This window comes from Rosa chinensis, chromosome 1 (genome assembly GCF_002994745.2).
Source record: "Rosa chinensis cultivar Old Blush chromosome 1, RchiOBHm-V2, whole genome shotgun sequence".
Taxonomy (NCBI): Eukaryota; Viridiplantae; Streptophyta; class Magnoliopsida; order Rosales; family Rosaceae; genus Rosa; species Rosa chinensis.
The window spans coordinates 68,027,974-68,054,838 of NC_037088.1; the positions used below are offsets into that span (position 1 = coordinate 68,027,974).

At 38.0% G+C, this 26,865-nt stretch overlaps 4 protein-coding genes and 1 long non-coding RNA gene across 8 annotated transcripts; 3 read left to right on the forward strand and 2 right to left on the reverse strand.

Moving 5' to 3' along the window:
* Positions 1–407: 407 nt before the first annotated feature.
* Positions 408–1,943, forward strand: LOC121051540. Its single transcript, XR_005806057.1, has 5 exons — positions 408–475; positions 598–663; positions 774–820; positions 1,226–1,272; positions 1,690–1,943. It is a non-coding gene; the product is annotated as an uncharacterized LOC121051540 (long non-coding RNA).
* A 1,667-nt stretch (positions 1,944–3,610) lies between these two features.
* LOC112185334 (protein TOPLESS-RELATED PROTEIN 2) lies at positions 3,611–12,108 on the forward strand. The gene is made up of 25 exons (XM_024323574.2): positions 3,611–4,509; positions 4,636–4,815; positions 5,093–5,206; positions 5,299–5,457; positions 5,734–5,911; positions 5,994–6,120; positions 6,221–6,330; positions 6,471–6,609; positions 6,702–6,811; positions 7,056–7,125; positions 7,204–7,277; positions 7,351–7,446; positions 7,524–7,619; positions 7,780–7,907; positions 8,278–8,512; positions 8,605–8,772; positions 8,963–9,070; positions 9,140–9,286; positions 9,653–9,766; positions 9,859–10,041; positions 10,182–10,310; positions 10,413–10,508; positions 10,705–10,890; positions 11,291–11,463; positions 11,561–12,108. The coding sequence occupies exons 1-25, from the start codon at positions 4,430–4,432 to the stop codon at positions 11,769–11,771; spliced, it is 3,411 nt and encodes a 1,136-aa protein (XP_024179342.1). The 5' UTR covers positions 3,611–4,429; the 3' UTR covers positions 11,772–12,108.
* Positions 12,109–12,976: 868 nt separating this feature from the next.
* Positions 12,977–16,424, forward strand: LOC112185377 (serine/threonine-protein phosphatase 4 regulatory subunit 2). 2 transcript variants are annotated; one of them, XM_040512593.1, is made up of 9 exons: positions 13,025–13,128; positions 13,223–13,343; positions 13,427–13,548; positions 14,180–14,260; positions 14,428–14,476; positions 14,606–14,702; positions 15,122–15,174; positions 15,541–15,603; positions 15,853–16,424. In XM_040512593.1, the coding sequence occupies exons 3-9, from the start codon at positions 13,436–13,438 to the stop codon at positions 16,126–16,128; spliced, it is 732 nt and encodes a 243-aa protein (XP_040368527.1). In that variant the 5' UTR covers positions 13,025–13,128; positions 13,223–13,343; positions 13,427–13,435; the 3' UTR covers positions 16,129–16,424. The 2 variants fall into 2 exon arrangements, with proteins under 2 accessions (XP_024179386.1, XP_040368527.1); XM_024323618.2 differs by lacking the exon at positions 13,223–13,343 and having other exon boundaries at positions 12,977–13,128.
* Positions 16,425–17,035: 611 nt separating this feature from the next.
* Positions 17,036–23,338, reverse strand: LOC112185347 (probable GTP diphosphokinase RSH2, chloroplastic). Of its 3 annotated transcripts, none has more exons than XM_024323588.2 (18): positions 22,878–23,322; positions 22,726–22,784; positions 22,479–22,610; positions 22,244–22,384; positions 21,684–21,740; positions 21,499–21,593; positions 20,954–21,086; positions 20,686–20,850; positions 20,360–20,550; positions 20,133–20,199; positions 19,855–19,988; positions 19,357–19,423; positions 19,091–19,153; positions 18,767–19,011; positions 18,552–18,681; positions 18,227–18,319; positions 17,785–17,970; positions 17,036–17,607 (listed from the first exon to the last, which is right to left on the reverse strand). In XM_024323588.2, exons 1-18 carry the CDS (start codon positions 23,203–23,205, stop codon positions 17,326–17,328), a joined length of 2,568 nt encoding a protein of 855 aa, XP_024179356.1. In that variant the 5' UTR covers positions 23,206–23,322; the 3' UTR covers positions 17,036–17,325. The 3 variants fall into 3 exon arrangements, with proteins under 3 accessions (XP_024179356.1, XP_024179372.1, XP_024179364.1); XM_024323604.1 differs by having other exon boundaries at positions 22,479–22,614; positions 22,878–22,960; XM_024323596.2 differs by lacking the exon at positions 17,036–17,607 and having other exon boundaries at positions 17,791–17,970; positions 18,241–18,319; positions 22,878–23,338.
* A 474-nt stretch (positions 23,339–23,812) lies between these two features.
* LOC112185388 (ADP-ribosylation factor 1-like 2) lies at positions 23,813–26,712 on the reverse strand. The gene is made up of 7 exons (XM_024323626.2): positions 26,387–26,712; positions 25,725–25,815; positions 25,358–25,473; positions 25,111–25,170; positions 24,966–25,031; positions 24,152–24,351; positions 23,813–24,068 (listed from the first exon to the last, which is right to left on the reverse strand). The coding sequence occupies exons 1-6, from the start codon at positions 26,441–26,443 to the stop codon at positions 24,160–24,162; spliced, it is 582 nt and encodes a 193-aa protein (XP_024179394.1). The 5' UTR covers positions 26,444–26,712; the 3' UTR covers positions 23,813–24,068; positions 24,152–24,159.
* Positions 26,713–26,865: the final 153 nt, after the last annotated feature.

A 26,865-nucleotide genomic window follows, 5' to 3' on the forward strand; every position in this document is an offset into this window, starting at 1 on the left:
TGAGGCTCGAACCGAGCCCTTTCTCTCAGACTCAATCACTCAAACCCTCTCCTCCTCTCGATTCAATTCAAACACAGAACTCTTCGATTTCATTCTAGGCCTCGAAGGCTTGAAGTTCAATTCGATTCAAAGCTTCAAACCCAGAACTCTTCGATTCGATTCGAGGCATCGACGGCTTGAAGTTCGATTCAATTCAAAACTTCAAACCTAGAACTCTTCGATTCGATTCGAGGCATCGACGGCTTGAAGTTCGATTCGATTCGAGGCATCGACGGCTTGAAGTTTGATTCGATTCAAAGCTTCAAACCCAGAAAATCTCGTATCTAATCAGAGATTCATGGCCTACGGCCGAAGTTCGATTAGATTCTAACCCAGAACTCTTCGCCTCTTGACCTCTTCTTTGAAGTTCGTTTCGATTCAAATCTTCAAACCCAGAAATCTCGTATCAATTCATTCGATTCATGGCCTACGGCCGGTGAGTTTTCTCTCTCGTATCAATTTTTGGTCGATTTGAGTTTTCTCTTTGGTTAATCTTTCGATTCTAGACTGAGTAATCTCAAAATTGTAATGGTTTTACTTTTTTGCATCTTGCTGCAGTTAATCACTTAATCTCAAGTGGAATCAGTCTCTTTGAAGTGGAATCTTGATTTTTTACTTGTATATGTGAGTTCTAAACCTGTGAGTTGGGACTCTTTCTTAGTTTCTTAGTTTCAGATACCAATTTATTCTGGGTTTCATGGTTTCTTAGTTTCTTTACCAATTTGTGCTTGCAGGAACAGGAGGACGAGGACTAAGAAGCAAAGTGACTGCACAACTGAAGGTATATATAATTCATATTATGCAAAGTGACTATGAATGTTCATCACTTGTATTTGACTTGAGAGTTTGTTACTGTAATTACTAATTTTCAAGAGGTTTAGGTAATGAAAATGTTATGGTTTGTGAACTGTTTTATTGTGTTATTGTTTTCTGTTTTCTGTTAAGGTATGGTTTATTGGTTTTAATGTTTTATTGTGTTATTGACATTAATAAGAAATAACTTATTGTTTTCTGTTTAATGTTTTTCAGTTTTTGTGAACTGTTTTCTGAACTAAGATGTTTGTTTGTTTCATTTCTTGTATATGTGAGTTCTAAACCTGTGAGTTGGGACTCTTTCTTAGTTTCTTAGTTTCAGATACCAAGCTATTCTGGGTTTCATGGTTTCTTTACCAATTTGTGCTTGCAGGAACAGGAGGACGAGGACTAAGAAGCAAAGTGACTGCACAACTGAAGGTATAATTCATATTATGCAAAGTGACTGTATGAATGTTCATCACTTGTATTTGACTTGAGAGTTTGTTACTGTAATTACTAATTTTCAAGAGGTTTAGGTAATGAAAATGTTATGGTTTGTGAACTGTTTTATTGTGTTATTGTTTTCTGTTTTCTGTTTAGGGTATGGTTTATTGGTTTTAATGTTTTATTGTGTTATTGACATTAATAAGAAATAACTTATTGTTTTCTGTTTTCTGTTTAATGTTTTTCATTTTTTGTGAACTGTTTTCTGAACTAAGATGTTTGTTTGTTTCATTTCTTTCTTCATCTTTTTGTAGCTATGGGTACTCAAAGTGCTAACCTCAGTCAAGCTAGTAGCTCTAGCCCTTCAATAAGTTCTGCACCTAATATGACCTCCTCTTTGTTATTTTGCAGAGAATGCTTTTAATCAAGGAGTGGCGGGAACAATGACCAATACCAGCTCTACACAGTCACTAACTACTGCCTTGCTGCCCTCGCAGCCTACATCTTGAGCTTTCAGCTTTCTTGTTCATTGATTGAAATTGCAGAAACTACGAGAATGCTTTCTTCATTGAGTGATGAATGATTGATGAGATGAACTGTGAATTGATGGGATTAATTATTGAACTGTGAATTGATGAGATGAATTATTGAACTGTGAATTATTGAATTATAATTTGTATGAACTATGAAGTGATGATTGATTGATGAGATAAACTGAATTGATGAACTGAAGTTATGTATGACAGGTTTTTTGCTTATTTTTCATTTGATTATGGTTGGGCCTTTGTTTGGAAATTTCGGACAGGTTTGAGCCTTTACAATTTCAGTTTGGCCATAGCTGAAAGCTGGCCCAATCTTAAACTCGGTTGGAGGCCCAACCAACCGATACCAACCGATACCGAGAAGTTGGTATACCGACTTTCGTGGCCGGTAATGGTAGCCTATTTTGTGTGCCAAGAGTGTTTGGTACGGTAGATGGTATTGGTCTTGAATGTCCGGTACCGAACCGAACCCACCCCTAGCATTTACAACCTTACAAAATGGAAGCCAGGCTAATCAGTTCGGCATTGAAAATAAATGTAATTCCACTACAAGTATAGTCTACGGAAATGTGCTCGCGCAATTATTGCTTCTTGTTGTCAATTATCATGGTCAGGTCTAGTACTAATATGTCCAACAAATACTGTCATAATTGTCAGGACTAGTACTATTATTTACAACAAATTTACTCTCTCAGCAGTAGTAGCTTCCCTTTTCATTTTTACGTGTACGATACTCACGATTGGATGGGTTGGGAAGGACAAATCGACCACGCATCTACCGCTTTACTCTAAAAAAGCCCATGCAGCTTTTGAAGGTCACCTTTCAATCCTTCATCCTATTCAATCACCTCAAAGGGATTGAAATGTTACTGGATTTGGCCTTGCACTATCCAAGAAGCCAGCTGTTGGTTTGGGTAAATACAACATCTCTTTCATGAGTAATATATATTTTTTTTTACCGTTAGTTAATTCACTTATGATGAAATGAATATACCAAGGGAAAATTTAAAGTACGACATATTTATAAATAATGAAATTTAATAATAATCAAATGCATTGGTGAGAGTTGATATTTTTTATATAATCAAACCTTATCTATAAATATCTAGGAAAACTGCACATGGCAGGCTTGATGGAATCATTTTACGATCTTTAATTTATGTACGGCTCCGAATCAAGTTTTTTTTATCTTGTTTTCTTTCTGTCTTCTCCTTTGAATAGAATTGAAAACGAAGTAACGTGATTGAAAACGAATTTTTCTTTGGTAAAAGGGTGTTGAAAGTGAAGTTGTTGCATTAAGTGAATGTGAGAAAAAGTGGGAAAAGGACGACTGCCGACTTCAATGAGAGACTGTTTAAGGCACACCTCAATTATGCTCTCTTTTTGGAACAAAAACAAAGTAAAACCCCATCGCTTCCACGTGTGAGGGTGTCATTTGGGGTTAAGAAGCTTGGGTGACACCTGTATGTATGACTATCACGGACCTTCCATAAAGCCATTGGACCAATAGCAACACGAGCTCATGGAACCACTGGAGCGAGTCCTGCAGCGGATTATTATTTGCCAGTGGTCTAGGGTTTTCTCTGTGCAGTTTCAGCATTACTAGGTAGACTGTGATGTGTATATAATGGTCACTAGAGTCCATTTTAGAGTAAGGGAGGAAAGTCAGGTAGAGAGAGAGAAAGAGATGGTGGGAAAGGGAGAGAGAGCATATTTAAGCAGATATATATATATATATATATATACAAAAATGGAAAAGAAAATTAATTAATAAAAGCAGAAATTGAAAGACTGAGAGGGAGAGAGAGATAGAGAGTGAGTGCCCCAAGCAAAAGCACAAAACAGCACAAGCTTTGTCTGTGTCCTAGAGAGAGAAAAAAGTATATAAAGATAGAGAGAAGGGAGAGAGAGACAGATACAAAGTAAACATTTTTAGAGAGAGAAAGTGAAGGGGGTTGTTGTTGTTGTTGCAGAGTTTTAGCAGAGAGAAAGAGAGAGGAAAGCAGAGAGCTTCAGAGAAAAGAAACCCTAACCCTTGAAGAAGACAGAAATGTTTGATTTTGCTGGGTCTCTGGTGAACTCTCTGTAAGGCTTTTCTCAATCTCGATTACCCAACTCGGATTTTGAAATCAAGGTCGAAACTTTGGGTGGGCTCTGGTTTTGATTGGGTGAGCTTGGAGTAAAGGTTGGATCTTTATTGTTGAATCTGAAATTTGAGGGCTTATTTGGGGGGTTTATGTGAAGTGGGTTTGCTTGAACAAGAGGTGTTGTTTTTGTTTTGGGTATTTGTGCTTTTTTTTGGTGGGTATTGCTCTGGAAATTTATCTGGTGATGGAAGGCATTTACTTTTACTGAGCTGGAGGTTATATGATTGTTGGTTCTCTGTGAAATTGGTGATTTCAAGAAGTTGGTTGATGATGAATGGTTTGATGCAAAGATTAGCACAATTATAGGAAAGGTGAAAGAAGAAATAGGTTCTGCGGCTTTGATTTTTTGTTTCATTGTTGACCTTTTCGGATCCGAAAAGGAGTTCGGGTAAAACCCAAATAAAATTGTAGTTGATTTGATCACCAATCTTTGCACTGGAGCGGTTAGGATTACCTGGGGCAATGTCTTCCTTGAGTAGGGAACTGGTGTTCTTGATTTTACAGTTCTTGGACGAGGAGAAGTTCAAGGAAACAGTTCATAAGTAAGTTTCGGTTTTATGATGATGTTTTGTTCGGTTGTTACCTGTGTTTAGGGGAAGATGTAAATATTTTAGTCTGTGTTTTGATTACGTGTCCTTGTATGTAATGTGCATCTTCTGAACTTTTAGGCTAGAGCAAGAGTCTGGCTTTTTCTTCAATATGAAGCATTTTGAGGATCAAGTCCAGGCCGGAGAGTGGGACGAAGTCGAGCGATATTTGGGTGGCTTCACTAAAGTTGAAGACAATCGGTATTCAATGAAGATCTTCTTTGAAATCAGGAAGCAGAAGTATTTGGAAGCTCTCGATAGGTGACATTCAAATCCATTGCTTTTGATATTTAAAGATGTGTTGAATTGATGCAAACAAGCTGTTTCTCCCCTCTGTTGACTGTACTAAATTCAATACCAAGTTGATGTGAAAAAGGCAAATGGTGGTTTTTATTTTTATCTTCTTCAAAGTAAGGAAAGAAGCTCAGTCGTTAGTTGGTGTAGGTTTGAACTTTTCCTGTAGCATTGTAGGGTTCGTTTGATATGTTGTTATGTAGCTGTCTGATAAGCTTGTTTGAATGTCTATTTCTGCTATCAGGCAGGATAGGGCGAAGGCTGTTGAGATTCTTGTGAAGGACCTTAAGGTTTTTGCATCTTTTAATGAGGAACTTTTCAAGGAGATCACTCAGTTGCTCACTCTTGACAACTTCAGGTATTGCTTGTTTTCCTCTGCTGGTTCATTGTCAACAGGGCAGTATGCTTGATAATTGGTCCTCACACAGTTCTATTGTATTATATCATCAGGCAAAATGAGCAGCTTTCCAAGTACGGGGACACAAAATCTGCTCGGAATATCATGCTTATAGAACTTAAAAAGCTCATTGAAGCGAACCCATTATTTCGTGATAAACTTGCATTTCCGTCCTTCAAAAGTTCACGGTTAAGGACTTTGATAAACCAGAGGTCACTCTCGGCCCGCTCTTTAACTTATTTTGTGCAAGTTTGTTGTCAACTTGTTATCAACTCTTTTTACAACCAAGCTTCTGGATAGGCTGTGAGATGCCTGAAAATTCTGTAGCAAGTGCCCCTTCTAATCGATAAGAGAATTGATTGATTATTTATCACTAATTCTGCTTATCAATTAAAGAACTGACTTCCTGGAATTTTTACTTCTTTCTCATATAGTATTTTCTTAAAAGAGTTGCTCTTTCTGAGTTCATTTCCCTTTTGAATTTTCAGTCTCAACTGGCAGCACCAACTTTGCAAGAATCCCCGTCCAAATCCTGATATTAAAACACTATTTATGGATCATTCTTGCACTCCAAATGCTAATGGATCTCGTCCTCCTCCCACAAACAATCCCCTTGTTGGACCAATTCCAAAGGCTGGTGCATTTCCTCCTATTGGAGCCCATGGTGTAAGTTGCATCTATTCATCTGCATAAGAGTGAAGTGCAGCAATGTTTAATGATACTCAGATCAGCCTTTATCTCTGTGCAGCCATTTCAGCCTGTTGTCTCCCCTTCTCCTGGTGCTATTGCTGGGTGGATGTCAAGCGCTAATCCTTCTATGCCTCACCCTGCTGTTGCAGCAGCTCCTCCTGGTCTTGTGCAGCCTTCTAGTGCAGGTGAGTAGGTTCATATGTAAAACTAAATGCTTTTAGCTCTATTTTTTTTTATGGCCTTGAAGATGGTTTTTTTTTTTACCATTATGTTTGCTTTATACAGCTGCTTTCTTAAAGCACCCAAGGACGCCGACAGGTGTTACAGGGATGGATTATCAATCAGCTGATTCAGAGCACTTGATTAAGCGTATTCGTACTGGCCCAGCTGATGAGGTATGAAGAGGGAAGAATTTATTTTTCAAGCTCAGTTGTCATGTTTGTTACTTGTATTGGTACTACAAATTTGAGATTCCGCTGCAACTCTTTGATTAAATCTTGAAGAAAGAAATGATACACTCACCATGTTCTTGCAGGTGTCCTTTTCTGGGGTGATGCTTAGTTCCAATGCGTATTCACAAGATGACCTTCCGAAGGCTGTTGTTCGGACCCTTAGTCAAGGATCTAATGTTATGAGCATGGACTTTCATCCACTGCAACAAAATATTCTTCTAGGTTTGTACTTAAAGATGTTATTATGGTGCATTGAATGTCTCCAGGTTCATTTAATTTTGTTGTTGTTGAAAATTTCAACTATTTGTTTGTAGTTGGGACAAATGTTGGCGACATCAGTCTTTGGGAATTAGGATCCCGGGAAAGGTTGGTACATAAACCTTTCAAGGTCTGGGATATACAAGCTGCGTCAATGCCACTGCAGGTATTATACGTTTTGACTACATATTGGTGATGATTCGTTTAGTTTAGTCAGTAGTGCATTATGACCCTTCATAAACTCAAAATGATTCCAGTTTATGGAAGGATATAGAGTAGAGTCTTATGGGATTTTTTTCCATAACCAGGGTAGGTGACACCTTCACACTAGCATCTGGTACCATATATTGTGATTCTAGAAGTGACTGATTATACTCTAAACTAATCCTTTATTTTTTTTTTTTCACCAGAATGCTTTGTTGAATGATGCTGCAATATCAGTGAATCGTTGTGTTTGGAGCCCGGATGGACTTATGCTTGGTATGTATACTCCTGATCAAATGAGTTAAATAACTAGTCTCTGTTATGTTAAATAGGCTTACCTTCTAAATTGTGCAGGTGTTGCATTTTCTAAGCACATCGTCCAGATATATGCTAATAATCCAACTGGAGAATTGAGACAACATTTGGAGGTAGGCTTGTACTTCAGATAATTTTCTCTATGGGAACTGGAACTGGTCATTGACAATCTTTCCCATTCTTTAGATTGATGCTCACGTTGGCGGTGTTAATGACATTGCATTTGCTCATCCTAACAAGCAATTGTGTATTGTTACTTGCGGAGATGATAAAGTGATTAAGGTATTAGCTGTAAGATTTGATGTGGTTTGTACACACAAGAGGTCTGGGCTTCCTGATTGTGAGTATCTCTGTGACAGGTATGGGATGCTGCAGCCGGACGCAGACAATATACATTTGAAGGCCATGAAGCTCCTGTATATTCAGTGTGCCCTCATTACAAAGAAAGTATACAAGTATGTATCTCTAAAAGCGCATCATCAGCCGTGATAGTGTATTTTTTCAACATGTTGACTTGTAGATATTAGCTGGAGTCTGCCATTCATTCACATAACAAATGAAGCTGGGAAAATTGCCATTATACTTTTATAACCAGGGCACTTGTCCTTGTTTCAGTTCATTTTTTCTACCGCGATTGATGGGAAGATTAAAGCTTGGCTATACGATTGTTTGGGGTCAAGGGTGGACTATGATGCTCCTGGACTTTGGTGCACCATGATGGCTTATAGTGCAGATGGAACCAGGTAACGTTTATTCAGATGAAAGTGAGGTCCTAATAAACTGCTGGATGTGTTAGTGTCTATATTATTATTTGCCATTTGTGAACTCCATTATATTTAGTTGATTGCAAATTTGGGAAATCCTTTGAATAATAAATCACTCGAGGAGGCTTTTTCATACTTCTTTTTCTTTTTATTGGTCAGTAAGCCTCCTCATTTCTAATGATGCAAATTTGAGAGAGTTTACAGTAATTTTTCCATCTCCCCCCTTTCTGGAACATTTCCATCAATGTTTTCAGTTATTTCTTCTATAATCTTGGAAGCCATTAGTGTATATTAAATTTATCGCTCAAATATATATGTTTCTTAAAGTAGATGCATATTGTATGTGTAGACTCTTCTCATGTGGAACGAGTAAAGAAGGTGAATCTCATCTGGTGGAGTGGAATGAGAGCGAAGGGGCCATCAAACGGACATATTCTGGGTTTAGAAAACGCTCTTTGGATGTTGTCCAGTTTGACACAACAAGGAACCGGTTCCTAGCCGCTGGTGATGAATTTCAAATAAAGTTCTGGGATATGGACAATACCAATGTGCTGACAGCTGTTGATGCAGATGGCGGGTTGCCTGTGAGTAATGCTCTCCTTTACACTATGCTAATAGCATTCATGTGGAGTCGATAAGTCACAGAAGTAATTTTTGTCTGTTTTACTTTTTGCAGGCTAGTCCTAGACTCAGATTCAACAAAGAAGGTTCCTTGTTAGCTGTAACAACGACTGACAGCGGTATAAAGATTTTAGCAAATAATGATGGTTTGCGCTTGATACGGATGTTGGAGAGCAAAGCTATGGAGAGAAACCGAGGCACTTCTGAGCCCATCAACACTAAGGTAGTCTTTGCTATGTCCTCCTGAGGGCAGTATTTCTAAAATGTTTGCTGGCCGTATCCATTATTTGTCTATCAGTATCAATATGATGCGTGCCAATTGTGCATGCTATACTGACATTATTGCTTTGTATTTTAATTTCTGTCAGCTAGGTAATTTTATTGCTTACTGTTTGTTACTTTTGTTCTGGCAGCCTTTGATTGTCAATGCACTAGGCCCCATTGGGAATGTTTCTAACGCTGTTGCTCCAACCCTCGAACGTGCTGATAGAATCCAACCTGCTGTTTCTATCAGTAGTCTGGTAAGTTTTTGTGGCATGAAGTTTTTAATGCTGCCTATGTTCGTGCATTTATGTTGGTTTTCACTGCAGGGTAATATGGAGAACAGCAGGCTTGTTGATGTTAAACCACGGATCCCTGATGATATAGACAAGATTAAGAGCTGGAAAATTTCTGATATTGCGGATCCTTCTCAAATGAAAGCTTTAAGATTGCCCGACTCTACAACAGCTGGAAAGGTGTGGAGACATGCGCACACAGATATAAATCCTCTTTTAAAAAGTTGTTAGTAAATGAAGCCTTTAATTATAATACATGAGATGACGACCCACCTCTTTAGTTTTCATTTTGGTGTTCGTTGTTTTCCCCCACCAATGGAAACTCAGAATTAACTATGTTTTTTTTCTTTTCTTTGGGTTTTATACCAAAGAAAGCAAATTCTGCTATAGTTTTGTTCAGTTCGGGGACATACTTTTGCTGATTTTGCATCAAAAACTGGTACAAATTAGTGCCTGCATACGTATATGCTGTAGGGACAAAGTCATTTACATCCTTGATTCTAGATTCCGTAATACCATATCGACGGTAATTATTGGAAATTGCAGGTTGTGAGACTAATGTACACGAATAATGGTTTGGCTCTGTTAGCCCTCGCCTCCAATGCTGTTCACAAGCTTTGGAAGTGGCCGCGTAATGACAGGAATAATGCATCAGGGAAGGTCTGGCTTCTGCCTCTGTCCTTCCTAAAGTGTTGCTACCTGTTATTTAGTTTATGTTTCTTATGGATTCCTACCTTGTGATATTTTTCCAGGCTAGTGCATATGTTGTTCCACAGTTGTGGCAGCCCCCGAATGGAATTCTGATGGCTAATGATGTAAATGACAATAAACCAGCTGAGGAATCTACTGCATGTATTGCTTTATCTAAAAATGATTCTTACGTAATGTCTGCATCTGGCGGGAAGGTCTCTTTGTTCAACATGATGACATTTAAGGTATGCTATTACTGCTTCTTTTAGAACCATCTACAAATATCTGTAGCGCATATATTTGCACTTCATTTATATTTGGTGTCTCAAATATTCAATCTGATTTAATTATTGTTTACTGAATAAGCCTGGGGTTTGTTTTCCAGGTCATGACAACATTTGTATCTCCCCCTCCTGCTGCCACTTTTCTGGCATTCCATCCTCAAGATAATAATATAATTGCTATTGGCATGGAGGACTCTACTATTTTAATATATAATGTCAGGGTTGATGAGGTAAAGATCCTCCCATGGCTATATCTATGTTCTTGAAGTCTTTGAGCTTTTGTTCATTTTGTCTGGTTATTTGAAAAACTAAATGTTAGATGGAATTGACAGGTCAAAACCAAACTTAAGGGTCACCAGAATCGGATAACAGGCCTTGCATTTTCCCAGACTCTTAACATACTGGTCTCTTCAGGAGCTGATGCCCAGGTTGGTGGCTGGTTATTTATAATGGGAACAATTTTGTTTCTTATAAAAATAAAACGTTTTTCCATTAAGATGAGATGCTGCTTTAATGAAACAAAATGAGTGTTTTAATCTTATTTCTATGGAAATTATTTCACATTTGATTCCATAGACTATAATTGCTTGATATTTTCATCTACTCTAAATGTCTTGGTTGTAGTTATGTGTGTGGAGCATTGATGGTTGGGAGAAAAAGAAAACAAGGTTCATACAAGCACCAACTGGTCGGCAATCCCCATTGGTTGGAGAAACAAAAGTTCAGTTTCATAATGATCACACACATCTATTGGTTGCCCATGAAAGCCAAATTGCTGTGTATGACAGCAAGCTTGATTGTTTACGCTTTGTAAGTTATTCACCAGACAGTCGTTACTATTTAATCTTGAATTGCTAAGATAAGTTGATAATATTGGTTTGGTGGTGAAACAACTTTAGAAGTTAGAAATGAGCTATTTGCAATGAAATTTTGTGTACAGTTGGTTAGAATATACTCATCTGTGCCAAAGCCAATGTCTCATCTCCCTTTTCAATGAAAACTCTTGTTTGAGGCACATTTTTATTTTCACTGTAGCATTACTCGGTAATATAACAATCTTGGGTTTAACTCAGGTAAAAAGTGATCTGTCCAGAAATGCTTGAAGTCTTGAACGATGAGATTTATTGATTTTAATCCATGTTTTAGAATAGAAAAATTAGTACATCTTTACTGTAATTTGACTTTTCTTTCTTCCCCTGTATGTTGGCAGTGGTCTCCAAAAGATGCACTTGCTGATCGCATCTCATGTGCAATATATTCATGTGATGGTTTGTTGGTTTATGCTACTTTTTGTGACGGTGCTGTGGGAGTTTTTGATGCTGATAGCTTAAGACTCAGATGTCGAATAGCGCCTTCTGCTTATATACCATCATTTTCTCTCAGGTGAGCAGAAAGTATTATGCTTTTTGTTGAATTAAACCCTCTGTTCCTTGTGTATTTTTCTCTTTACCATACTGAACCTAATTTTGTACAATTGCAGCGGTGGCAACCCCTCCTATCCTCTGGTTGTAGCAGCTCATCCATCTGAGCCAAACCAGATTGCAGTTGGCATGACTGACGGGTCAGTGCATGTGGTTGAACCATCTGATGCAGAGCTGAAGTGGGGTGGCACACCCTCTCAAGATAATGGTCCTTCCAATTCATCAAATCCTTCTCCTAGTGGTCAAGCATCAGAACTACCTTCCAGGTGATGAATGTGGCTAGTTTAAGTTATGTTGGAGACGAGTTAGACCAGACAGACTTGATGCTGCAGTTTCGTGAATTTTAGCTATAGCTAGTATTACCTTTACCCATTTTTTCGGCCGAGCCATTGCATTGGGTTATGGTTCTTTATTCTATGTATATCTTTTTGTCTTTCCTTAGTTTGCCAAATGAAGTTGTAGGGATATGAATCTGTATATCGTTTGTTATCAGAGTTTGTTTTGTTGGATGTCTACCATGAAAGGCCAATTTGCCTTCCGGCAGTATTTTAGTTTTCTTCTCTTTTTCTTTTTTTTTAATACATGAGTTGATGGTTTTTCGAGTGAATTATTGTTTATAACTGAGCTTGTTACATTCTATCGTTCCTTTGTTTTTTTTTTTTTATATATAATTTTTGAAGATATCTTATATAATTAAGCCAATTCTTGAATGGTTAAATTTTTGAAGTAACATATATACCTTCACATAATATAGATGTTTAAAAATAAATTATTTCTATATGAGGATAATACAGTCAATTGAATGTATCATATTTGAAAAAATTGCAATACATCCCATGAAAAAAAGAGAAGGTTCCACCAAATTAGAAGAGAAATTGTTGTAGCTTTTTTAAATTAAAAATAAAAATAATATAAAAGCAAATTGACATGTGCTCCGCACATTTTAAGAGGCTAGTAAATTACTAAAACAAACTCTTTTTTTAGAAATGCTAATAAAAATTCAAACAAAATATTATAGACACAAATAGAGTATGAAAAAATAAAAAAGGTCAATTGACACACGCTCACTAGTCTAAAGAACGAGAATTTTCTTGTACTCTGTAGTTTATTATTTAGAGTCGTATGAATGAAAATACACCACTTTAGACTGGAACACAGCTGCAGCAAACCCAACGTACCATTGCAGCAATTTTTTCCTCATTTTAAAGAAAAACAAGAGGCCGAAGCGAAACCTAGGTTACCGATTAACTCTACACAACACAACACAATGAAGGATCAAACTGAAGCCTAGGCCTTGGAGGATAACAGTCAAGTGGGATGAACTCAAACCAGGAAAACTAGAGTCTATCCTCAACGTCACAAAAGACGACCGGTCATTTAGGGGGATTGGCACTAAAATAGCCGAAGTGCCATGTGAAGGGCCCAGCAGGTGACCTTAGTATCAGATGAAGGCCCAGTATCCAAGGGTTCAGGCCCAGCTCATCAATCACCAAAATAAAAAAATGAGAAATTGAAAGTAGGCCCAAGTTCCACATGATCTATTATCGTCTCGATCGATGGCTCGTCCTCCCTCTCAAACCAGAATTCGATTCTCTCGATCTCGGTTACAGATCCGATCCACAACCTGGTAAGCTCTCGTCGTCTCCACTCCACTCCACTCCACTCAGCTCTAAATCTTTTTCACTTCCTCGCCTTTTATATTTTGTCCTCTTCTCTCTCAGAAGTCAGAACAGCCACACCAGTTTCTTTTTCACTTCTCCGCCAATTTTCCTCAGTGTATTCAAGCTGATTCAGAACACAGATTTCAAACCTTATTTAGTATATAGCTTGAAATTAAGTCTGGTTAGTAGTAGTAGATGCTACTGAGATTAGTGTTATTTCTCAACTTCAATCTGGGCTTATTTTGTTTCTTGAAATCGGTGTAGCTGCTGTAAATGGAGATACCATCAAGTGAAATTCCAGAGCCCTCGGCGAATTCAACCGGTGATGATGCTGAGCAGCAGCAACATGATGTTGTTGTGGTGGTTCCTGAGGCATTGAATCACGGGTATGTGTATGTGCTTCTTCTTTTTTTTGAGCTATGCAATTTCATATCCTAAGATTTACGGATGACTAGTAGCAGCATAGAGTTGCTGATATTTATGTTTTGCGATGCTATTTTATCAAAGCGTTGTTCATGCCCACTGATCTCGGTTGGGACTCAATTGACCTTAATGTTTCCAACATGTTATACTACACTGAAACAACAGTCGCTGAAGCTTCTGTATGCACTCTAGGGCATTTGTGCCACTGTTAAACTGATAACGAAAACAATGTATGAATGACCTCGAGGGACATTTTAATGATTAGACAAGTTTCACATTGACCAAGTGAGGGTTTAGGTTGATATTCATAAGATTTACCTGTTAGGTGGCGATAACTTGACATCAGTTGATATGTATTCAGGTTTCATAGAAATTCAAAGATAGGGCGCAAATGATTCAATACTATACATATTATATAAGGAATGACATTGTTTAGGGGATCATTAGTGTTTTTCCCTTTTAATTGAGACACTAAAAGAAATATTACGTTTTCACGGCATTAAGGTTTGGAAATCTGCACCCCAATTATGTTGTTTATTTTTATCTTTGATTTTCATATTAAAAAAAAAAGTCCTGTTGCACATGAGAATGCAGATCCAAGGACTCCAAGCACGAGATTGCTGATGGTGAAGTTAGAGGCATACTAGAAGTTATTGCATCCACTGGGAGATTTTGGTAAGCTGTTATCTATGTGAAATTTCCCTCCCTTTTGTTTGTCAAACTGATGCATTTTTCTGGGTGCATGCATGTGTCCTTAATTTGTTAACTCTAGCTAAGATGCATGCAAAAGGAACATTTGTTTTTGCTTGGTTGTTAACTTTCTTGTTATGTACATCTTACAGGCATGATTGGGACAAATTAAAGAGCATGCTATCCTTTCAGCTGAAGCAGGTATTTGGGTCTTCAAGTATTTTTGGTTGTCGCATATATTCATACACACACGTGCACAATGCATTATTCTATTTCTTGTCTCTAGCTCCCAGATTATGATTTCTCTTCCTGATTGCCTGATTTATGAAGGTTCTGTCAGAGTATCCTGATGCAGAAAAGACTAGTGAGCAGCAAATTACTACTTTAGGAGAAACCTACCTAGAACTGGTGAAGAGGTTGGATGAAGGTATTCTCATTCCGCCTGATCATATACAATATCCACTTTATAAAGAATATCTGTTGCTTCCTTTTGTTATTCTTTGAGAGGTGTGTGATCTTGACACCCTACACTATCTCTCATGTACTGACAGTCTAGGCCATTCTGGGTTTTTATGAAAATGGGTTGGATGGTACTAACTAATGGCAAATCAAGGTTTAGGGTTTTTGGGTTGACTGATAATCAAATCTGGGCTTTTTAAACACTGTATGACTGGAAGGATCATCATTCACAGTGGAAGACGTGAAGCTGCATCTCTCTCTTAGTTTAGTTTATATTTTCTTTCCTATAAGCTTGTTTAGTTTATGTTATGGGATTTATAGTTTCATAGGATCTTCAGTTACTTTTGTTTTTATGGGAATTGTTTATAGTATGTTTCTTGATTGCAGCTCTTCATGGTTTTACTGAAGGTCCTCCATTTACCCTTCAGAGGCTTTGTGAGGTGATCACTTCAACTTTATACTATGTATTTATGTGATGAAAATATCCAGCAAGTATTCTTCATTATTGTGTTCTGCGTCTCATTGTTGACTCTTCTCAAGATCTTTGATAGTTGTGTTAAATTGTCTACATTAGCTACCTTTCTGAAACTGCTATTCTCTCCTTTCATCTTTATGCACCCATTAGATGGTTCTCTATTATTTCTAACTGAAAAACATGTGGTATGTTCATATATTTTTGGTACTCTCTGAGTTGTTTGTAGACTGTTATACTGAGTGCAAGTCTTTTGCTTATTTGATATGTTAAATATGATAAAACATATCTGTTTGCCGGATATAATTTTTGTTTTCAAATTTGTGTCAAGCAGATCCTATTGGATGCAAGCAGCATCTACCCGAACCTCTCAAAGCTTGCTCTAGCTCTAGAAAAGGTATATTAGCCCAAAACCTTACACTCTTTTCCTCCACTTTGTCGGTTACTTTTCAAAATTTAGGCTTCTTAGCTAAATGTTTAATTGAGAGTGCAAAGGAAAAAACACTGACAGTTGAGGGAAGAATTGTTAAACTTTTCCCTGTAAACCAACTAAAGTACATTTGTTAGTTTGATTTTATTAGCTTTTGTATTTTATATTTTATATTTTATTTCATAGCATTTCCACTTGCATTTTCCTTGTGTGTAGAACCTATTGGTGACATCTATGCTGACAATCTCAACGGATCCGTATCCGCAATCAGTGTTGCAAAAGCCAGATGAACCAGAAAAAGCATGTGAAGAACCTAAACTTCACTCTGACTCAGTGCAAAATGGGGTGGAACCTATGGTAGGTGACAGGGATGAAGTAATGGTAGAGGTTGAGCAGGCCGATATCGACGATGACATGGCCATTGCCATGGAAGCTTTTGAAGATATAGTTGGGTCATCAGAAACAAATTCAGTGCAGACCAATAACTCTTAGTCTTCAAGTGGAGTCATGATATCGCCTGTTCTACAAAGCTCACTGGTTGATATGTTTTCTGTTGAACAGAGACCCTATTAAGGTCCGAAAGTCTACGTGAGAAATCTGGTATTCGGCTTGGTAAGCCATCAAGTTAGCAGCATAGGGAAACATGGATCTGGCGGCATGGATTCACATTCTTATCATATATGTATGCTTGATTGATGTAATAATACAATATCAGCAGTTATATTGATAACCATCAATTGGCAGAGGAAGTATGAATGCTTGGAGACGATAAAGCATATTTTGCAATATTCTTAAGGCTGTTACCAAAATAGAAACAAGATTAGTAACGAAGGGAAAGAAAAAGAAGAAGAAGACCTAGAAGGCATGATACTCGGGTTATTCATGAATGGCATCCGCTATTGAGAGGATACGAGAATGGCCGCTTTGCCCTTACGTTGTCGGCTCATTTTTTTCTTGAAAATGTCTCGAAACATAAGCTGAACATCACCAAAAGGTGACACAGCTCGAGCTCAAATTTACGTTTTGAATTCTATTTCAAACCTCGCTCAAATTTCGTTGAATCGAGTCAAAAACCCTTTACTGAGGATTGAGTTCAAAATGACTCGCGCGCAGTGCTTTTCATCAATTCAAGTTGCTACGTAGGAGGTATTCAGTGAACTTTCAAATGCCGAAACTTAAGTAAACAGCAGAAACCTCCTTTCTAAATAAAATTACATTTCAAAATTCTGCGCAATTTAGGCCACATCCCCTTGCCGCAGATTCTTAACTACTGAAATGGGACACCAACTTCGTCGTCAAGCTGAAACATTATCGTGGCATTTCTGGTAATAACGCCAGCCACTTATTAACTAGTTGAGGATCGAGTTCAAATTTCACTTTTTGGAATCGGATTTTCAGATTGGGGTTTGACACTTTTTTATTATTATTACTCTTTTATAATACAAAATTAGTTGAAACTTATATACAATGTTCTACACAAATCAATTTCATTGAAGCATCTGTTCTATTTTCATCCTAGAGTACCACTATAGAGCCCATCAACACTTCCAAAATTGTATTCTGGGTATTGCTTCCCTTCTTTTTGTCACTTTGAACTTGAGAATCCTTGAATAGGATGTGATACTATAAATTCAAGTATGCCATTCTCTTTTCCTGTTTCAGTAAGGAGAAGTTACTTTTATCTATTTATTACGCTCTGACTTCAACCACATCACCATCTGTGAGCTTTGTATTGGGCAACACCAGCTGACCATTAACCAAAACCAGTTTTCCGTCCAGTCCTTTCCTTCTAGCAGCATCTGCGGCGGTGCTGCCTGTTGTCAACCTCATTATTTCGCCATGCGGCCAACATATAATCACCACTTCCCCAAGGACAACAGAACCCCGTCGATACATGGCTTGTCCATTTCCATAAATTGCTTCAGACCGTAATTGCTCTTCCCACCGTAGCATTGTCCTTAGCAAATGCACCTGGAATTTGAAAGCAGGCATTAGCTTTTGGAGCCCCTTTGGGTACATGTCTGATACAAGAACTCCACATATATGCTTAGCATTAGTCGGGATCATGAAGTGAAGCAATAATGCCAGGATTCATGAAGCAAGTGCAAGCAAGAAGGAACGGGTGTCTGAATGTGGTCACAGGCAAACCTTGTTATTGATGCTAGTTTCCACGGAAGTTGATGTAACTGAGTTAAATCTTGGTGTAGGTGTAATGTAATCAAGCTGTCTTCCCTCAAAGATAGCAGAAACAACAGCCCAATATTCAGATTCTTCTTCATCTGTCAAATCAATCACCTGAATGAATGTCGGCAGTAATCTCCCAAACTGATCTTCCTGCACAAGAAAACAAAATTTCATATTCACCTAATGAGAGTTGATACATTGCATGGAACTAACTGATTGCCACTTAGTTATGGATCTCTCAAATCTCAATCCCCTTGCATGCTTTTACATTGTAGATATATATGTATACATACACTCTGGATCTGAGTTTATTATGAAAACACATGCACTTTCTTCTTCACTTAGTTCTGAAGATCGAAGAGATGGTCCACATTTCCTACATATCAGGATGTATATATTAACTTACCTTGTGGTACATACCATCCCGACAAAGTGTATATTTCTCTAGGCAAGTGCACCAATCCCCATGTCCTGGTTCACACCACCATTCATCAGAAACCTGGAATGTCAAGTCAAAGCAAATGTGATAATCTAAGCAGAGTACTCAGTTGAAGGAAGAAGAGCAAAATCAAAGTCAATGAGGAGATAATTTGGGAAAACTTATTATTCCGCAGATTAAGAAATGGATCAGACAAAAACACTGTAATTTAAGTGACAGTCTCAAAGCTCGTTCCATGAATAAAATTTCAGATTAAATATAGTGCGATATATTCGAAGTAATGCCAGTCAACCTTCTTATATAACCTTGCATAGGCTTCCCACCGTTGTTTTTGAAAAGAATATTTTCTATCAGCGACTGCTTCTGAAGCTTCTAGTGCAAAGCTCACGGCAACGAGTAATTCCCTTCCATCCTTCTCTACCCTGCAGTGTCAAAATTAATCATATGTTATTGATTCATACTCCCCTAGAGAAGCGTATGTAATCTAGACATCAAATGGTCAAGTACCTAATGACAACTGCAGCAAGAAGATGACTTCCATCCACTCTAAGAACTGGATGCCCAATTTTCAACATACTATGCTTCTGAAAGAAATCAATTTCTCTATCATTTTGGTCGTCCATAGTTTTGGAGATAAAGGATGTTGCATCTATTTCAGATTCATCAGTGCTGCTTCTGTTAGACAGCTTGTTTCCAGTCTCTTTATAAAGCCAGTGTGCTGCAAGTCCATGTTCTGCATACTCGTGCATCCTCTAGAAAAGTGAATAATCAGTTAAATTGAATGGTGCCAATTGAGTCTGATCCCATTTAAAGTTGAAAGAAATTTGGCACCTGCGTTCGTATTTGAACTTCCAAAGGTGATTTGTCAGGACCTTGTACTGCAGTGTGCAGAGACTGTAGAAGGGGATTTACATTTAAGATACGGAAAAAAGGTGATCTCTCTGATAAAATGCACAACATACACGGACATAGCTAACCCCAAGTATAGTAAATACATGATATAATCTTTATCACACTAAGAGTAAACAATTCCAGGTTGTCAAATCATTTTAATGGCGTTCTACTAAACATAGTGCAAGCAAAACTGAAAATCTGACCTGATAGCCACTAGGCTTTGGATTGACAATGTAATCATCAAACTCACCATCAATTGGTGTCCAATGCCTGCACATAAAAAAACAACATCACAAGCCAATCATTCTTCCTCACTCTCTCCATATATGTTATGGATTACAAATTAATATAAGAAACTTATGGCAAAGTAGTCCTGTCTATGCTCAATACAATACCAATTGGTTGACCTTCAGTGGACTGTTGATTTACTGTTGTTTAGTATGTATTCATTCACACCAAATGAAAAATAAAGGTTTCATATTAGTCATAAGTCACAACTTGCATCTATACTATTATATCAAGGCAAATTGTAGCATCTAAAGAAAAATTCCAACTCCAAATTTTGCTCCATGGTTTAGGCAGTTACCTAACTAATCCCACTCCTCCCTATCATAAGTAAATCCCGCAATAACTAAACAAAAAGGAAAATGGAAAGTCTCCATTTTCTATGTAAAAAAGAAGATATATTAAAATAGATATACTTGTGCACAGTGTCGAGAAGACTGTAGCAACATTGGACAGCAGGTCCATGCAAAGTTCCATTCTTGTCTCCAACAACTACCCTTAATGCACGGGCATCATAAACTTTATTGATGCTGACATCTTTTCGTTTCATCTGAAACAAATGGAGATACAAGCACAATGTTTTAGAACAATGGAATTCTACATAAGACCATATGTGTACTTCACAAAAACTGCAATAAATTCTAGGTAAGAAAATGAACCCCGCAACATATTAAGCCATGAAGTGAATTAATACCTTGCTGTAGATGCTATACAAACTTTTTAAACGGCTGGATAAAGTTACTTCCATCCCTGGAACATAACTGAAAGCATAGCACAGGAACATATTTTAAGTTTTTAACCTTGGTCAGACTGGAAATATGGTTATTATATATACTTTTGTGTGTGGATGTGTATGTGTCTGTTTAACTTTCAGTGAACATTGAACTGCAAGGAGCAATTGGAAAGGGGAAAAGAACATACGAAGTTGATATGATCAACTCCTGCTCAAGTGCCTCCTCACAAATTACCAGAGATGCTAAAGCAATTCCAGCATCATGCACAACCTTTGGTCTTTTATGAGTCTCCAAATCTTGTCCTAGAGTACTTAGAAAATTAGACCGTTTTCTCCGATCTAACAATACATCGAAAGGTACTACGGCTTCCAAGAGATCCTGAAAATCATTCATCAACTTCAGTATCTAGGCAGTTTAGTTTCATGTATAACCTCATTCTTTTAGAGAACTTATTATTCTTCAGGATACCACATTATGAAGAGAAGCAACAAAGCTTTCCTTACAAATGTTTACCTTCATGGTTGTGACATCTTCATCATTGATGGATCCTTCATTGTCCGAAACTGAGCATCCTCCATTTAAGGCGGATCTTGCAGATATTCTTTTCAAATTTCCTACTTTGCTGCTAGAGCTCCACATGGAAGCTAGATCAGCTCTCATGTTCTTAAACATTTGAGGCTGCATAAGAATTAGAACATTCAATTATAGAATGAACAGTTCAAGCAACCCACAAAGATAATAAACAGATCTTCAATGACAGCCAAAGAGATTGTGAGCAGACCTGAAGAACAGCAAAGCACAGATCTTCCAGTTCAGCTTTCATAGCCCACAAACCCAATCTGGATGCTAGGGAACACCAAATCACCAAGGTCTCCCTAGCAACAGCTTGAGCTTTTGCCGGAGGCAGAGCGTAACTGTAAAAAGATTATCATCCAGGAGTATGACCAATCTGCTGGTGTTATTAGCCTAAGACTTGCAGAAGAGAGAGAGAGAGAAAATTCCAAGCAACCAACTCGAAAATACATTGTTGTGTTTCTTAGCCAAATAGTGGCACTAATCGGTGAGAGGCAATGTTCATAGCCCAATGTTACGAACAAAGGATTCTGTTGGTTGGCATTCCCAAAGAATCTATAGTATTAGAGGATTAGCTGATTTATACTTTATACATCACTAAAAGATCTTCAGATCAAGGAAGAACTTGGTGGTTGGTGCTTGCATCAGAACAAAAAACTTATCTTCGAACACTGTTTATCTTTGAAATAGTTAATAAAAGCATAAGGCAATCAATACAGCTGTAACATTAATTAAAAGTTTAGAGACCCATACATTGTTCTCATATTGTGAAGACGATCTGCAAGCTTTATAAGCACTACACGTGGATCATCAACCATGCCCAAGAGCATGACTCGTAAGTTATTTGCCTGATAAATGAATAATGCAAGCATGAGATATAGTAAACTGCAGCATATAAAACTGATCTCATTTTATGATGTCAAATACAAGTCCTATACCTCCTCGTGACCAAGTCTCCCGTCATTCACATTTATCCTGCGGTGTCTCCGCAAAAGCTGCAAAGAATAGGGAACAGCACTGAGAAGACTCTAAAGAATGCCCTTACACCATGGCAGAAGTGCAGATGATAAGAAATCTGTGCCTAATGTTCTCAGTGAAATAACATTTGCACCATTAATTATTTCCTATCTCCCACATTTCAGGTGTGAACTTTGTCAGCTTTGATCATTAGCAAAAGCAATTACTTAAAACGAGAGGCACTGATGCTTAATATTTCTGTTGAAATGGAAGATGTGAAGATTACCAGAAGTATCTTCAAACCACATCTACCTACTACGTCCATTATGTATGGCGACCCAAATGACATTGACATAACTTATGAGTTTTCATGATCACCAATTATTGACTACTTTTCACGAAAGTCATGAGAGTTACATCCCTGATGGGGAAAACAAGGGTCCTATAGACATGAGACTGCTAATTCAAAAGAAACCGAGTATATTTTGATACAATTTCCAACTCTTAACCAGGTGTTTTTATTTTATTTTTATGAGAATACCTGGTTTATGTAACTTAACCTGGAAACTCCAGCTACGAGCTTGGCTACATCATCGCCAAATTCTTGTTCTATGCGGTTGAAACTTTCGCACGTGTCATCAACGACATCGTGGAGAATCCCAGCAACAACCGTCTGAACAGCCTGCAGCAAACTTTAAATATTTGAACGAATTAGGGAGGGGCATGGAAAACTTATTTTCAAACAGTAACAGGTAATTAATAAGAAGGATGCATACTCGTTCGCCACTTGAAGGAACCAACATGGCCAAGATTCTTCCCGTATGGATGCAATGGACTAAATAAGGGTCTCCCGTCTTGCGTAGTTGGCCATGGTGAGCCTTCTTGGCAAATGCAATAGCTTTTTGCACCTGCCTTCACAGACAATTAAACTCTTTTAGTGGAAGCAGATCATCAAATTTCAATTCTATATATATATGTATATGTATATGTATGTTGAAGCAGAAAATGAAAATGGCGGCAAACCTTTGGATCACTGAATACAGGATATCCAGTCACGTCTACTCCCTCCACTATATCACAGCCTGCACCACATTAACATTAAGCACAGTAATCAAAAGCATCATCAATGTTTGATTTGCGAAAAATGGAAACAAAAACATGTGGTGTCACACTACCTGGCGGCGTTTCGAGTTTGGGCCACAAGAAATCAACTTTAGTGGAGAGACAAGCCCCGGAGGCGATGGCGACGGCGGTGACAGCGACTTGAGTGATGGTGGAGGTGACGGCGCTGTGGAGAGAGCCGGAGCCGGAGGCGGCGGCGGCGGCGGCGACGAGGTTGGCAGAGGTGAAGACGGAGCTGAGGGAGGAGGAGACGGCCAAGTTGGGGGCAATCTGGTCCAAGACGCATCGGAATTTGGGGGAGTTGCGGAGGCTGAGACGGTGGAAGTTGTGGACGAACATTGCGGAGGTTGAGGTTGAGGTTTGGCATGAGGCTGAGGGCATTGCTTTGCTAATTTGCTTTGGTGGGAAATGGTGGTTATGCTTATTATGCTTTCAATTCAGAAATGATGACAAGACCACAAATATAATAATAATAAATGAAAGAAAACGGTACCATGTGTTGCCAGCCAAAGCCAAGAGTTCTTGCCTTTGGTGGTTGTTTTCTGTTGAAGCAGACAACCGACTCTTACATCATGCAAAAGATAAGTCTCTCATGCTCACCCTCTAAACGCTGACACGTGGAATTAGATTCCTTGCGACTCTTTTCCAGTTTTCCCTACACAGTGCTCATTTTTTTCCATAATTCCACTACTAGCCCTTAACATGTGCGTTAAATTAAAAGAGTTATCTTTCCTTAATTTAAACAAGTTTATCTTTTTTTCCGTGGAAGGTATTACAATTTTTAAAAATATGATATAGTTAATTAATTATTTTATCCTCATCTAAAAATAATTTATTTATTAATACCTATATCATGTAAGGGCATATATAATAGTTTAAAAATTTAACAATTTCCTAAGAATTTGTTTAGATAAGATGTTCTTAAACAATAATGGTTTCTAAACTTAAATATTTTAATTTCCAAATAGAGTTATCATCATCTATATACTGTGATATCGGCAGAAGAATATTAAGGGAGCTTCAAATCATACACATCGCTAGAGAATATTGATCGATGGCACAATATACAATGGATTTAGTTACAAGTCTGAGCACCAAGGCTACGATTAAGCACCTAATAAAATTCGCTGTTTATAATTAAGTGACAGGAAAACCCCGATTAGAGTTGATTACAGTTCAGGACGTTTGGATCCGCAACTCGCCAGCTCTTATCAATTGAACAGTCCCAAAAAACCCAGATAAACCTGCGGAAATGATAAAAAGAATTGACTGTACTTGATGGCTTCCCACTTTGCTGATAAAGAATACGAAGGTAACATTGTCAAACCTCAACTATTAGAACGATGAGGTGCCCACTGAAGAGTATCCAGCAGCTCTCATCTCCTTGAGCGTGTTCGCTAGCCAATCCAAGCCCTCATAAAGGCCATCACCCCGAAGGGCACAGGTCCCCTGTATGTGCCATTTTCTGTTCTTGAGATCAAACAGGCCTAACCCTTCACATACTTCCATTGGGGACATAGCCCCTTTCTGTAAAGGGAGAAAACAAATCAGTCAGACAAAGTTGCAAAGGAACATAAATTGTGCATTAATGTATGCTGTTGCTGGCATGAACCCGCAAGAAATAGGCACACCAATTTTAACAAGCGAGAAGTAACCTACTGGCTAGACTCTTGGCAGTGGAAAGTAATTTGCTTTAGCTACTATGGGGATCCGGTGAACATGCAATGTTGAAGCCAAAAAGGTATCATCACCAATCAACTGTTTTCAGTTAATCATATGTCAAGACAAAAAGTTTTAGATGCACTGGAAATACTATTTCTCCCCTTTAGACACAGCAGCCTGCAGCTCTGTACTGCTTATTTGACGTCTAACTGTGACTTTAGTAGATTGTAATTTAAGCATTCTCATTTTTGCCAAAACAAAGAAAGGAAAAGAAAAAGAGAATTCTGATGTGGGACCTAATTACTTGAGGGTCAGACACCATGCATGACACATCCTAAGTTCCAAATGCCTAGCAACATTGACAGACTAATGATGGCAATAATCCCCTCAGAATCATCATTATTGTACGTCAATAAATTCAATCACCCTTTACATCATTCATACTCTAAAAGGGATCAGAAACTAGTGCTATTACTTACCATATCCTGTTTGTTCGCAAACACCAAGATGACACTGTTGAGCATAAATGGATCACTGATTATGGCCTGAAAGAAAAAACATAGATAAGTAAGAAACAACTACTGGCAAATGTATTTGAACCGTATTTCTTTCTGAACATGCAACCTGAAATTCTGCCTTGGCTCGTCCAATTCTCTCCCTGTCCAAAGAGTCAACGACATAAATCTGCGTAGGCAAAAATACATATATATCAAGAAACTTGTGTGTATTCAAGCAATAACAAAGCCAAAAGATGCGGACTAGGATGCAAGACATATTAGTAGAAAGGCATACAGAAACCAGAAACAGGAAAGTAATGAAAAGAGAGACAAGAGAGTAGCAAGAATCATAATGCAGTAGAACAAAACAGTACCAGTCCATCCGTATTATTAAAGTAATGCCTCCAGAGCGGCCTTAGTTTCTCTTGCCCACCAACATCCCAAACTGTGAACATCACATTCTTGTACTGAACTTTTTCCACATTAAAACCTGTTCAGAAGAAGGCTACCTTAGTAAGTTGACAGTGAAATCAACAGATATATATCGTCTCCCCAGTGGGTGTGGTTATATAAACGCACATTACAATTTAACATGCCTAGTTGCTTATAATTTTCAGATTAATGAGACTCTTGACATAGGAAACACGTATGCATGTTAACAGCACGGCAGTCAAATAACAACTTCCCAACAACAGAGCCTCATGTATCGGAAGACCACTTCTAGCGATTGAAGATACCCACCTATTGTAGGAACAGTTGACAACACTTCTCCAATATGCAGTTTGTAAAGGATGGTTGTTTTACCAGCCGCATCTAGTCCAAGCATCACAACCTAAGCCACCACAAACAAAATTGATACAAGGAAAGTGAATAAAAGGTGATCCAAATGAAAATCATGCTCTTTTTGATAAGCAAACTACGCTACGAGTCCAGCATTTGTATAATAAATGCATATGTAAGTAAAGCCATTTTTCATATACTCTGGCCACATTAGATTCTTTGTAAATCCGCTTATCTATTTATCGATAGGAGGAAGGTAAGGAATTAATGTGAAGTTACAAGACTCTCATCATCATCATAATAATTTGAGGAAATTTATTTGCTGCAATTTCACTATCCCTATTACATAAATACTAGGAAAAAGAGCCAAACAGATGAGTAAATTCACACACAGAAGATACTAGACACGAGCATTTATAATGACATAATTCTCGACACTTGAAAGGACAATTGAAAACTCCAACTGACTAAAAGTTAAAAAAAGAAACGCAATGAATCACTACTATATGAACCCTAGAACTCCTGGGCATGTATGATCATCTATTAAAAAAAAAATCATATGAAATTAAGAATGAAAATAAAAAAATAAAAAAAGTAGAAAGAGAGAGGGGTAGAGGGAGTACTCGCATCTCAGTGTTTCCGAAGAAGGCATCGAAGAGCTTCCGAAAAGCTTGACCCATGACGACGACAGCAATTTCACTTCAAAAAAAAAAAAAAAAAGGAAAACAGAGAAAAAGAAAAGGTCGCCGATCTCTTTCTCTGCTTGTATAAAGTGGGTGATGGACTTTAGGAGTCGGGGGGCGACTAAATTAGCAGACTTGCGGTGGCGATCAATTTTTAGAGAGAGAAACAACCCGCGCCAGCCGTGAGGAGATTTATGAGTGATAGAGAGAAAATAGAAACAAGGGGAAAGGTTGCGTTTCTTTTCTAATTTCTGCAGCAGCAAACCCAAAAAGAATAACATGAAAGAATATCTTTCATGCCCATCTTGGGCCTATTGGGCTTTTTTTTCTTGAAATGAGTCAACCGGTCTTAAACCAATCTGGCTCGTGGGCCTGTCCGGTGGTTACCGCGTGCTCCTGCCGGTCTCCTCCTAGAAATA

Bases quoted from the DNA above. Each gene is read 5' to 3' on its own strand.
- LOC112185347 (XM_024323588.2), bottom strand. From the start codon at position 23,205: ATGCCCTCAGCCTCATGCCAAACCTCAACCTCAACCTCCGCAATGTTC. The intron at 21,741-22,243 runs GTATTCTCATAA...TATTCTTTGCAG, and splicing joins GGTTAAGTTACATAAACCAG to CTTTTGCGGAGACACCGCAG. The intron at 21,594-21,683 runs GTATAGGACTTG...TTCATTTATCAG, and splicing joins GGAGACTTGGTCACGAGGAG to GCAAATAACTTACGAGTCAT.
- LOC112185377 (XM_024323618.2), top strand. From the start codon at position 13,436: ATGGAGATACCATCAAGTGAAATTCCAGAGCCCTCGGCGAATTCAACC. The intron at 14,261-14,427 runs GTAAGCTGTTAT...TACATCTTACAG, and splicing joins GCATCCACTGGGAGATTTTG to GCATGATTGGGACAAATTAA. The intron at 15,604-15,852 runs GTATATTAGCCC...CCTTGTGTGTAG, and splicing joins TTGCTCTAGCTCTAGAAAAG to AACCTATTGGTGACATCTAT.
- LOC112185334 (XM_024323574.2), top strand. From the start codon at position 4,430: ATGTCTTCCTTGAGTAGGGAACTGGTGTTCTTGATTTTACAGTTCTTG. The intron at 6,331-6,470 runs GTATGAAGAGGG...ATGTTCTTGCAG, and splicing joins GTACTGGCCCAGCTGATGAG to GTGTCCTTTTCTGGGGTGAT. The intron at 7,620-7,779 runs GTATGTATCTCT...TCCTTGTTTCAG, and splicing joins ATTACAAAGAAAGTATACAA to TTCATTTTTTCTACCGCGAT.
- LOC112185388 (XM_024323626.2), bottom strand. From the start codon at position 26,443: ATGGGTCAAGCTTTTCGGAAGCTCTTCGATGCCTTCTTCGGAAACACT. The intron at 25,816-26,386 runs GTACTCCCTCTA...GTGGTGGCTTAG, and splicing joins TCGGAAACACTGAGATGCGA to GTTGTGATGCTTGGACTAGA. The intron at 25,171-25,357 runs GTACTGTTTTGT...TTGCCTACGCAG, and splicing joins TTAATAATACGGATGGACTG to ATTTATGTCGTTGACTCTTT.